Source organism: Carya illinoinensis, chromosome 5 (assembly GCF_018687715.1).
Source record: "Carya illinoinensis cultivar Pawnee chromosome 5, C.illinoinensisPawnee_v1, whole genome shotgun sequence".
Taxonomy (NCBI): Eukaryota; Viridiplantae; Streptophyta; class Magnoliopsida; order Fagales; family Juglandaceae; genus Carya; species Carya illinoinensis.
In genome coordinates, this window is record NC_056756.1 from 2,807,628 (window position 1) to 2,819,729 (window position 12,102).

General features: G+C 35.4%; 2 protein-coding genes across 2 annotated transcripts; one reads left to right on the forward strand and one right to left on the reverse strand.

Moving 5' to 3' along the window:
• Nucleotides 1-4,186: 4,186 nt before the first annotated feature.
• On the reverse strand, nt 4,187-6,507 carry LOC122311667 (peptide methionine sulfoxide reductase B5-like). The gene is made up of 3 exons (XM_043126301.1): nt 6,056-6,507; nt 4,753-4,909; nt 4,187-4,644 (listed from the first exon to the last, which is right to left on the reverse strand). Exons 1-3 carry the CDS (start codon nt 6,490-6,492, stop codon nt 4,480-4,482), a joined length of 759 nt encoding a protein of 252 aa, XP_042982235.1. The 5' UTR covers nt 6,493-6,507; the 3' UTR covers nt 4,187-4,479.
• A 1,600-nt stretch (nt 6,508-8,107) lies between these two features.
• On the forward strand, nt 8,108-11,199 carry LOC122310984 (glutamyl-tRNA reductase 2, chloroplastic-like). Its single transcript, XM_043125298.1, has 3 exons — nt 8,108-8,474; nt 9,395-9,636; nt 9,744-11,199. Exons 1-3 carry the CDS (start codon nt 8,201-8,203, stop codon nt 10,863-10,865), a joined length of 1,638 nt encoding a protein of 545 aa, XP_042981232.1. The 5' UTR covers nt 8,108-8,200; the 3' UTR covers nt 10,866-11,199.
• The last annotated feature ends 903 nt before the right edge of the window (nt 11,200-12,102 follow it).

The following is a 12,102-nucleotide window of genomic DNA, read 5'->3' on the forward strand; positions in this document are numbered from 1 at the left end:
ATTTTTATCTAATAATATCTATAAAAATCAACTCAAAATATTTTTACCCAATAATATTCACGAAAATTACCTCAAGATATTTCTTTTTATCCAATAATATCTACAGTTTTGAACAGACGTTTTGTCCGAAAATATGAAAAAATGTTATTGCGCCATAAGACTTTAAATAACCCTCCGAGTCTAATGGCACAAATCATAATACATTTTGACACTTCTAACTATCTCCAATAATCAAAAACACACTTCTGATACCATAGTAAATAATAACATTAACTATGTAGTTAGACAAAAACCTATACGATTAATGGATTCGTGAAAACTTATGGGGTTTTCACGAGGTTCCTAAGTTAATAGAAATTTCACAATTGAATTTCTAGCAGGCTGTTACACTAATGTTTATTGAATGGATTGTAAAGGCTGAGTGATTCATGCTTTAACATCATGTTCACTACGGCTGGGTGATTTGATTCTTAAGGAGTCATATTTTTATGTTGTATTGAGACTAGGTGTGGAAATTGGAATCCAACTAGTTGAATGGATGATTTTATGTCAGGAGTTGGTCAACATTCTGGGTGAATTAGAGTAAATCTATTTTCTGAATTACGGACAGCATGTGTCTAGAATTTGTGTAAAGTTCTAAATCTTCTTAAATATTAAGCATGTCTAACATTAAGGAACCATACATTCTACAGAAAAAAGGTTTACAACTAATAAATTCAAAATACATTGATTAAACTACTCCATCGTCCTCTTGAATTCTTACATACCAAATACTTTGGTCAAAATTCTGCAACAGCTTACCAACCAAGTACTTTGATCAAAATTCTTACATACCAAGAACCAAAAGTTTACCACTAATATCCATTTAATCCAAACTATCCATTTACAACATACTTGGACCAACCTACCTTTATGGTCCAAGCCAACCAAAAATTATTACAATGGATATCACCCAATACAAACACAAAGATGTGCGTGCACGTCTATTCCATACGACCAGGTTCTGCATTTCCTCCTCTAGCTTGTCAAGAACACACTCTCTCTCAAACAGTTTATCTTCTTTTTGCTCAACTTTATACTCGCGCAACAATAAATCGTCCTCCCTTTTTTGAACTGCATTCTCCCTTGCGCGAGTTCTCTCCTCTACCAGTTGGAGTATATCTGCCCATATGAAGAATTGACACTTTGCTTCTCCCTGTAGTGAAATTTTGTTAATTTCATCAATGTAAAATATGACACTCAATAAAAAACATTACAAAAATAAAACCCTCAACTTCTTGTTATTACCGTGTTGTATTTGTACTTCGGGCAAGCGTAAAATTTTCTTCCTGGATTTTTGTTAGTTTGGGATGTCTTTAATGGGGCTTTCAAGCCACACCAACAGGTTGGTGATTCCAAAAAATCATCGTCTACACATGATGATGCGCTCGATGCCATAGGTGATCGATATCTCAAACTAGTGCACAAAATTGTTTACCAGCAAGCAAGAAACTGTGATTTACAGAATGTATACATGAACCTGAACAAATCCAATCAATTATATCGTCTTTGAAGTATATTTCCATATCTCGGGACAAGCCTAGAGATTGGAGGACCAAATCCTTTTCAACCAAAATCAAAAAAAGCATTAAGCCACGGACTTCAATTTAATTCTACAAGCATCCACTATACAGTTATAACACTACTAACAACTCAAAATCTGTAAATAGACTATTATTCTAACAAGTTAAGGACAATAGTAAATATATTGGTGGAGATTTCTGCACATTATATATATCCATTTGAATTTATAAAGCAAACCACATACTATTTCAATTTATTGAAATATAACCCATACACACAAATATAACAAGTATGAACTCGTGAAATAGCAGACCTAATGAACATTAAAGCTACTGAGCACGGAATATTGAATAGTTTTAGATCAACCAAATTTTTTCAAACGTAGAAAAAGAAAGACCACAAACAACTAAACTAATGGCTGCTTGGTGACAGAAAATAAAAAAAAAAACACAATTCAAATTCAAGAAAACCAGACTAAATGAAAAAACAACCAATAACACGAATCTAACAAAAAAAAAAGGAAAACTAAGAACTGTTACAAAACCAAACAAGGAAATATATTCTGAATTACCTTAAACCACCGTACTTCATTGTAGACCAGCACTACTCATCACTATACGAGTGCATTGAAGCATTCCATTTTCCATGAGTACATAGACACATGCATGAATACAATTATACTAATAAATATGGATTTATGCATATATATATATATATATATAAATACACGCACATGTATATATATTGGAAATAAAATTTTCCTTGTACCAGTGTATTCACAAAGCATAGAATCTTTCTTCGATGGCCTTTGCAGCTCTGCAAAGGCAAGGCAAGGCAAAGGATCTGAAATTGGAAAAGAGGAAAAAAATAGAAATTTTTAACAAAATAACTGATACATAAAAGGCAACGAAACAAAGGATGAAGGAAATGTTTAAGTAGACCTTCGAAAATTCAAAAGACAGTTCATATCTGATCGGCGAGGAATGAGAGAAAAATCTAAGGAAAGGACATTGTGCTGAACTTTTTAAGTGAGATCATTTTTATTCTGAGAGTTTTTATCTAGGCGTTGGGTCCTAGAGTAGAAAACGGATTGCCTTTCCTGATAGACTCAGAAATCACCTCATAAATCATAGAAATCATAAGCACAACACCAACTCATAAATCATAAAATCGTGCAATAACAGCCCAGAAATAAAACCCATCTCAAAAATCATAAGCACAAGCCAACTCATAAATCATAAAACCGTGCAATAACAGCCCAGAAATAAAACCCATCTCAAAAATCATAAGCACAACTCAACTCATAAATCATAAAATCGTGCAATAATATAGATCTAGGATTCTGGTTGATCATACCGAACGATGGCAAAGGAGAAGCAACCTGTAACGACTGAAGCTGGAAATCTAAGGTTCTTCTTCAGTCGGCACTGAGGAGAAGCATCGAGGGACCATGTGAACCGGGTACTCGCAGGGGAGAGAGATTTCTCAGAACCCTAGATCTGCGATTGGGTATTCGTAGGGGAGAGAATCGAATTTGAGATGAGAGATTTGGTGAGGGGAGAGAAGGGGGGAGAGGGATTCAGATTCAAGACAGAGAAACATGCACACCAGAGCAGATTTGGTGCAGGGAGAGAAGGGGGGAGAGGGAGAGAAGGGGGGAGAGGGAGAGATTCAGATTCAAGAGAGAGAAAGAGGGACACGATAGACGATTTGGTTCGGGGAGAAAAGGGGGGGGATTCAGATTCAAGACAGAGAAACATGCACACCAGAGCCGATTTGGTGCGGGGAGAGAAGGGGGGAGAGGGAGGGATTCAGATTCAAGAGAGAGAAAGAGGGACACGATAGACAATTTGGTTCGGGGAGAAAAGGGGGGAGAGGGAGGGATTCAGATTCAAGACAGAGAAACAGGCACACGAGAGAGGGAGTCACACAAGTAGACCGAATTCAAGTTAGACTGGGTTTGCCACATCACATTCGTGTGGTGTGTGATTTGCCAACCGGCTTAAGAATAGATTTTCTCAACAAAAAATTTGTATTTATCTCGTGCCAATTAGTTTGAAATTTAAGGATGTTTTAAAATTGAAATTTATATGGAAGCCATGGGAAAGAGAGATTATTTTTTTTCTTTTATAAGAAAAAAATACGGATAATTTTCTGACTGTCTTTGTAAGAAGAGGAAGTTTGTTCCATGTTTACACGGTAGGAGAGGAAAGAATTTCCCTTTTTTATTCTTGCACTTTTACTTTCTTTATGAATAATGCCACATAGAACCTATCTAACTGGGATTTAATCCATGGATAGGAAAATATCCGGAAAATAGAGAATGGAAGAGCCTTTACATAGTCATTATTTAGGAAATAAGATATATATATATATATATATATATATATATATATGCTTCTAAGCACAAAACAAAGAAGATGTACGATACAGGACAGCAGATTCCATACTAGTTTTATCCAAAATTCAAGAGAACAGCATCCTTGTTGCTTCTGCTCTATGGTTGAGAAATTGAACCTCCTGTCCTGTATCATTTATGTGCTCATCAAATCCCATCAACCCTTCTCTATTAATTCAGCTAAAACATGAAAAATCTTCCAAAAAAATAACATATGAACGGAGATTTCCATAAGAGAAATGGTTTTCATCTTAGATTTGTCACTCCCATTTAAATGGTCCCAAATAACAGCACTTAAAACTTGTCATGGATGATAACAAGATTTGGTACGCATGATGACATTACTCTTTCCATTATTACATCTAAATAAATACAAGGCACCTCAAACATAAGAACAAAGGAAACGCGGCATTTAACTCAAAAGTGACCGCATCTGCCTTTTATTTGGGTAAACGCCACATGAAGACGAACTTAAATGCAGAATCTACGGGGGGATGGAAATGGCATTATAACTGGCTTCAGTTGGAAGGATCAGAATTTGCGGGAGTGAATTTGAGTGAAACGCTATTGACACAATGGCGCTCATCCGTGGGTGTCTGAAAACCCTCTCCTTTAAATACATGGCCAAGATGCCCACCACAAGCTGCGCATGTGATTTCGACCCTCCTCCCATCTGGGTCCGGCTGATTATGTTAAGATCTCATTAATAAATAGAGCAAAAATATGAAGTAATATAGATGAACGTGAAAGAAAAAGGAGAAAAAATGTAAAGACTAGAGGACAGATGCTACATTTCGATTTATGGCTCCAGGGAGACCTTCATAGAAAGCTGGCCAACCACAACCAGAGTTGAATTTGGTTGTAGACCTATAGAGAGGCGTTCCACATCCTGCACAGAGATAAACTCCCTCGGCAAAGAACTTGTCGTATTCTCCTGAGCCTGGATACCTGTATAGTTCCCAACGATGTCAAACTGTATAGAAAGCTCTTTTAATTTTTAAACAAAAACACATATCCATAACAAACTAATATGGAATGCATATTCTCTTTGTGACCAAAATTTGTTACCAAGTTGCTTCCCAAAACAAATTGGATTCTAGCTTCTTGCTCTATCGCCTCAATTGAATTACTTCGAGTAATCAGAAGAGAATTGTGATGTCTTAACCAATTTAAAACATATGGACTACCTCCTAAATAAACTTTGCTCTTCTCTTTCTGCTTCTATTATTTCTTGAAATTACAATTTGCCAAGGCTTTTGTTTCTGAACCAGAACTTATCGTCCATGGGGCCCAACATCCATAAACAGTTATTTTAGCTAATTCTTAGGTTCATTTATCTTTTCCCACACCCTTTTTCCTCTTTCTTATATCTATTATAAAATGTAACAAGCCAACATCTTGTGGATACACTTCTAACAAGTAGTCAGAGGCTTAAATGTCTACATTTTCTAAGACCTGTCACGGGTTTAAGGTTCTGACACAGTGCATTGTGATGTACACAGCTCAACATCAATCATGCATTTTGTCAGAGGCATTGGCCACATGCATCAACCAAATGCATAAGTGGTTACACATGGGATGAGAAACCATCATCCACAGCCTAGAAAATGTCTGTGGATATGATTATCAAGCCAAAACTTCAAGTAACCATGCCTGCTAAAGAAGAATGACAACAATTGCATGGTTCATGAAATGGATGCATCGAAGTTGCAGTTTCTTTCATGAGAAGAAGTACCGAAGTCATAACAACTTATCTTCCAGTATATTTTCCCAATTTGGTATCTTGAATCCAACAAAAGGAATGAGCACCAAGCAAGCAGGCAAGTTGGGGTTATGTAACTAGTTTACTTCTCGATGGTGGATCGGAAGGGTTCTATCTCGGCAGTGAGGTTCAGATCATAAACTTATTTTATTTTCAATTCTTTAAGACTTTCTTGTCATCACAAACAATTTCCAGCCCCAATCTCCAAAGTCTGCGATATTAAAACAATACAGAGCAATCGAACAAAACCCCACAATAGACCAACATTCAATCAAATTGTTAAGTCCCTATTCTACGCAAAAATACTTTAAACACATGAGAATCATACTTACTCTGTGCCCTTTTGCCTCAGAATCCGAAACTGCTCGGGCGAGAGGATGGCTTGCCACTCCTCCTCCGACTTCTGGACCGACCCAGTTGCAGCCATGGCTACAAAACCACCACGAAAGCTACGCTTACTCCGATGACACGATCCGCCAAACCCAATTGCAGAAATGGGAGCGGTAATTATGGGTTTTGGAGCAAAGGTTCTAAAATGGATCCCAAAGAGAGAGGTTCGTGCAGTCTTTGGTTGAAAGAGGAGCTTTGAGTGAGTGGGTTTGGTCGTGGGATTGAGGATTATGGTTTTGGAGGAAGAGAGGGGTAATGTTCTCGGAATTTGGAAGCCCATTTGGGAACTTAGGGACTCGGAGAAGTGGACATCCAGTTCCAGTCGGCAGTTCAGGAGGCTTACATATAAAGAAGATAGGAAAATTCTATGTGCAGTCATTTTCGCGGATTTTTTTGTGCACTTCAGTGATATAATTGGTTGTGTATTAAAAAAAAATTAATCTAGCCAATCATATCAGTGGAATGCGTAAGGAATGCACAAAAATGACTCTACGTAACATTACTCTATAAGATAATGTGCAACGCCATTTTCTGTCTATTTTTCTGACCACCTTAAAAGTTAAAAGGACGTGTACAAATCTGGACCTTAAGATGCAACATTAATGGACGTACGATATTACATAAATTTGGTTGAATTTTATTGTGAAATGTCACGACTCGTTTGGTTACAATGATATCATCATTTTATCTTATTTTATCTCGTATAATTATTATATAATTTTTTAAAATTTTTATATAAAATATAATAAATAATTTAATTTTTTAAAATAAAAATTATATTTTAATAATATTATATTAAATTTTTAATTTTTATTTTATTTTATCTTATCTCATTTATACACTAAGCAAAACTTAATTGGATTGTTTAAATTTTGAAAATTCATTCTTCAAAGTCAATAATTAGTAATTACTGTTTTTTAAATAAAATAAAGTCATAGTTTTTAACTTTTTTTTTTGAACAAAAAGTCCACTATTATTAAACTTACAATTTAAAAAAAAAAAAAATCTTATCAAGTAGTTGGTTGGCCACCATTTTTTATTTTATTATTATGTTTTTTTTACTTTCTAAGAACGAGAATGGGCATTATTCGACATTTCAAGCACGTTTTGTTTGGACATTTTTTGTCGTGAAGAATCGCAGATGTTTTAGAAACGTAAGAATATCCTCTATTCTAAATGAATAATTGCATGCTACTTTGTTTTGAGTTCTTCATCTCCAATCACAGTTATTAACGATTTTATAAATTAAATTAACTTTATAATAAATAAAATCTGAAAGTATTTCTTTTTTTAAAAACTGGTTGGCTTCTTATATTTGTACAGTGAAATAAGATGAGATGATTTTATATAAAAGTTAAAATTGAATAAAATATTCTTAAAATATTATTTTTAATATTATTTTATTTTAGAATTTAAAAAAGTTGAATTGATATTTAAAAAAATTAAATTATTTATTATATTTTATGTAAAAATTTGATAAAGTTATTATGATGAAATATGTTGAAAATTTTCAAAACAGTAATAAAATAGTTTGTGAATAATAATGAGATAGTTTGGGTTGAATATTTTTTAAATTTTGAAAAATAAGAGAAAAAAAATTAAATAAAAAATTATAAAATTAAAATAATGTAAAAATATAATTTTATTTAAAAATTAAAAAAATTGAAATTATTTGTTATTTTAAATTTATAAAATAATATCAGATGAAAATTTTATTATAACCCGAGTTCTCAAAAGGCCAAACCTGCCTGTCTGCTGACCAGAAAAATTTTGATACGGAATTTATGGTCCAACAAATACAACTAAGAATTATTCAAATAAAAAAAACGAGGAAGAAAACATGGTGGCCGGTGGGGATGGGGCCGTGGGAGTATGGAAAGAACGCGCCTCATAATTTTCACGTTCTGGCTTTGGTCAAATCATTCGCACCAATCCAATAACTACATTCCTACCCCAACTGTTTGAACTTTTCAGTCAACCTCTCTCTCTCTCTCTCTCTAAAAACACACGTATATTCTGCATATTATATATGCAGCGTCTCTCAAAATCGCTGCAGCTCGGAGCTCTCTCACCCTGCGCATTTTTCAATGGCGGTCGCTCCTATTGGCTTCGCCACCTCTCCTCCTCTATCTATGAATGCAAACCGCATCACGGCCACTGCCACGACATTTTCTTCCACGTCCTCTTATTCTCATCAGGTTTCAAAATTGCCCAAGACCTTTAAGAGCAGTAGTCCCTTGTTTTCCACGTGGAAACCATGTCTGAACCCTAGGTGCCAGGTTTTGTTCCCGGACGAGAGGATCGATTCGAGGGCGCTGAGTGCTTCACCTCTCGAGCTGCTCAAGTCGTCTCCTGCTAACAGTGAGCCTCGTTTTGGATAATCTAATCTCCTTCTTTTATGCTTAAGTTGGGTTTTTGTTCTGATTTCACACGCACAAACACTCATGTATACAAATTATTGTTAATTGGTTTGGCCAAATTCTTCTAATAAAAGTTTTACTTATATATATATATATATAAAAGAACAACTGATATTTTGGGATTTTCGATTCAGCATTCAACGTTGAGAATTTTGACGATTCGCTATTTTCATAAATTATAATGTTTCCGTGCGTTCGATCTGAGGATGGTGCCTTCAAATTTCGACCACCTCGTACAACTGAATCCATGTTGGGGCACCTATCACACCCAATCTTGGATCCATAGTTGGGTACATTTTATTTCGCCAGTCCTTGCGGTGATTTTGTGGAAGAAAGAACCTTAAATTTCTCCTGTACTGGTTTGGTGTGCTGCCGCCTGCTGTGATTGCATGAGACTCGAAGTTGTAGTGAGAGTGGATTTTAATCACGCTGTGTCGATTTCTGAGTCCTTTTGTCTTCTTGTCCAATTCCTCATAGATGAGTTGTGATTAAAGTTAAAAATTAAATAAAATATTATTAGAATGTATTATTTTAATATTATTTTTATATTGAGATTTGAGAAAATTATATTGAAATTTGAAAAAGTTAAATTATTTATTTTATTTTGTATGAAAATTTGGAAAAGTTATAATGATTAGATGAAATGAGATGAGATGAAAAGTTTTGGAAAAATGAACGATAAGTGTCATAGGTGGTTATGGTGTTACATTTTGTACTCTGCTGCTTCTAAAATCTGTAGATACTTGTTCCCTTGAAAGGAATTGAGGATAAATGTGGCTTTTAGTTCTATTGCCCATTAACAAATCCTCATTGTAATTTACTTAGGTAGCTAATTTGAACTATTCCTGCCTTTTTTGCTAGGATATACCAAGGAAAGAAGCAGCATTGTTGTCATAGGGCTTAATGTTCACACTGCACCAGTGGAGATACGTGAAAAACTAGCCATCCCAGAAGCACAGTGGCCTCAAGGCATTAGTGAGCTCTGTGCTATGAACCATATAGAAGAAGCTGCTGTTCTTAGTACTTGTAACCGAATGGAAATATATGTTGTGGCTCTGTCTCAGCATCGTGGGGTTAAAGAAGTGACTGAATGGATGTCAAAGGTATTTATTAGCATCTGTGCTTCATGACATTTAATAAAAACAGTGATCCGAATTCCTTCGATACTTAGCCTGTAATCTATAAATAATAAATGCTTTGGCTGCTGCAGATAAGTGGGATTCCTGTTTCAGAGCTTTGTAAGCACCTATTTGTGTTGTATAACAAAGATGCCACCCAGCATCTGTTTGAAGTAGCCGCTGGGCTTGACTCTCTTGTTCTAGGGGAAGGCCAAATCCTTGCTCAGGTAAAACAAGTTGTTAAAGTTGGACAAGGAGTTGCTGGCTTTGATAGGAAAATCAGTGGCATGTTCAAGCATGCAATCACTGTTGGTAAGCGGGTTAGAAGTGAGACAAACATTGCCTCAGGGTCTGTTTCTGTCAGTTCTGCTGCTGTGGAACTTGCCTTAATGAAGCTTCCAGATTCATCTTATGCTGCTGTTCGAGTGCTGGTGATTGGAGCTGGGAAGATGGGGAAACTTGTGATCAAACACTTGGTTGCAAAAGGGTGCAGAAACATGGTTGTTCTGAATAGAACTGAAGAAAGAGTTGCTGCCATACGTAAAGAGCTCAAGGATGTTGAAATAATCTACAAACCCATGACAGAAATGTTAGCATGTGCTGCTGATGCTGATGTGGTTTTTACCAGCACTGCATCAGAAACCCCATTATTCTTGAAAGAGCATGTAGAGATGCTCCCCAATGTGCAATCAGAAGTTGGAAGGCGGCTTTTTATCGATATCTCTGTTCCCAGGAATGTGGAACCATGTGTCTTAGATCTTGAGACTGCAGTCGTTTACAATGTGGATGACCTCAATGAAGTTGTGTTAGCTAACAAGGAGGATAGACTCCGAAATGCCACGGAGGCTCAGACAATTATACAGGAGGAATCGAACAAATTTGAAGCTTGGAAGGATTCCCTTGAGACTGTTCCTACCATCAAGAAGTTAAAAGGCTATTTTGAAAGGATCAGGGATGCTGAGCTGAACAAGTGTTTATCAAAGATAGGTGATGATATGTCTGACAAGAACAAAGCAGCCATTCACGACCTTAGCATGTCTATAGTAAAAAAGATTCTTCATGGTCCAATGCAGAACCTGAGATGTGACGATGCCCATAGTTTGAGTGAGATTCTTGAGAACATGCGGGCTCTTAATAGAATGTATGATCTCGAGACAGATAAGTCTATTTTAGAACAGAAGTTTGAAGCCAAGATGGGACGGAAAAGTAAGTAAGCGTTTTGTAACAGTTTTCTCTTACTCCGATTAAACCATTCTATCGGACTCAGGAGGGTACTTCCTCCACATGTTGTTCCTGTACATTCAGATAGAAATAGGCTGTCACATAGGAGGCTTTTCTGGTTATGGATTCTGTATGCCACTTTTGAGAAATTTTGTCTGTGCTTGGTACTGATAGATACCCGGCATACTAGGAAACAAATGTGGAGATAGAACTTGGTCTGGCTATTAGATATTTGTCCTGATAGCTGATTACAACGAATTCTTTGTAATTAATTCACTGATTATTTCAAATTTTGAAATGCCAATTCTTTTATCATTCTTTGTTAAATTCTTGTGGCCTTTCCTTCCAATCCTGTTATTTCAGGTGCTTAGATCCATTGCTCAAAGATGATGTGATTAACTTGTGCCTTTGATTGGGATCTTTGGTTACTTTGAAAAGATTATCCAATGGTAAGTGTGTTGCTTCTGTTCTTCATGCTGCGTCCTAGTGGTGAAAACAAGTATTTTAAAACGACTGTCATTACCATAACAGGGTTCACACAGATTATGAATTTACTTGAGTGATAATTCAAAAGATAGCTTCTTATGACAGCCAAGAATCCTCTGAGAAAACTGTTTAGATCGCCATTATGTATTGTGTTCTTTTCCGAAGGCCTAAAAAGTGACGATTTGGATGTTTCTTCACTGTAAAGATAAGCACGAATTTAGTAACATTAAATTTCAAGAGTTGTTTCACTTGTAAGCAAGTTAGGAGAGGATGTGCCGTTGGCATTATATAATTCAATTTACAAGAGTGGATTTCCTCGTAAGTTCAATTCTGTCATATTGGTTATAAATATAATTTTTATTTATTTTTTTAAATTCAAATATTTTCAAGAAAAGGTGTTTCCAGTGTCCCATGAAGTAAGCGTTGAAAAAAAATTGTTAGTTGAAATGGAGTAATAAGATGGAATAGAAAGTAAAAAGATAATTATTCGGTCTATAAAATGATTTTAAAAAAATAATTTTATACGTTGGTTTGAGTTAAATTATTGGGTAGAGCTACGGCTACTGCTGGGGCTACCGTTAGTTATAGTGTGTGTTTTTATTTTTAGATTTTTTTTATATGTATTTTTTAACACTGTTAAATATATATATATTTTTAAAAATTTATAATATGATTAAAAAATACTTATTTTATTTAATCATTAAGCAAAAGCAAAAAAAAAAAAAAGGCCAATGGTAGCCCCTG

Coding starts and splice junctions, on each gene's coding strand:
- LOC122311667 (XM_043126301.1), bottom strand. CDS start 6,492: ATGACTGCACATAGAATTTTCCTATCTTCTTTATATGTAAGCCTCCTG. Junction 4,910..6,055: donor CTGAGGCAAAAGGGCACAGA/GTAAGTATGATT, acceptor GGAACTATACAG/GTATCCAGGCTCAGGAGAAT. Junction 4,645..4,752: donor CTGGAGCCATAAATCGAAAT/GTAGCATCTGTC, acceptor TAACATAATCAG/CCGGACCCAGATGGGAGGAG.
- LOC122310984 (XM_043125298.1), top strand. CDS start 8,201: ATGGCGGTCGCTCCTATTGGCTTCGCCACCTCTCCTCCTCTATCTATG. Junction 8,475..9,394: donor CAAGTCGTCTCCTGCTAACA/GTGAGCCTCGTT, acceptor CTTTTTTGCTAG/GATATACCAAGGAAAGAAGC. Junction 9,637..9,743: donor TGACTGAATGGATGTCAAAG/GTATTTATTAGC, acceptor TGGCTGCTGCAG/ATAAGTGGGATTCCTGTTTC.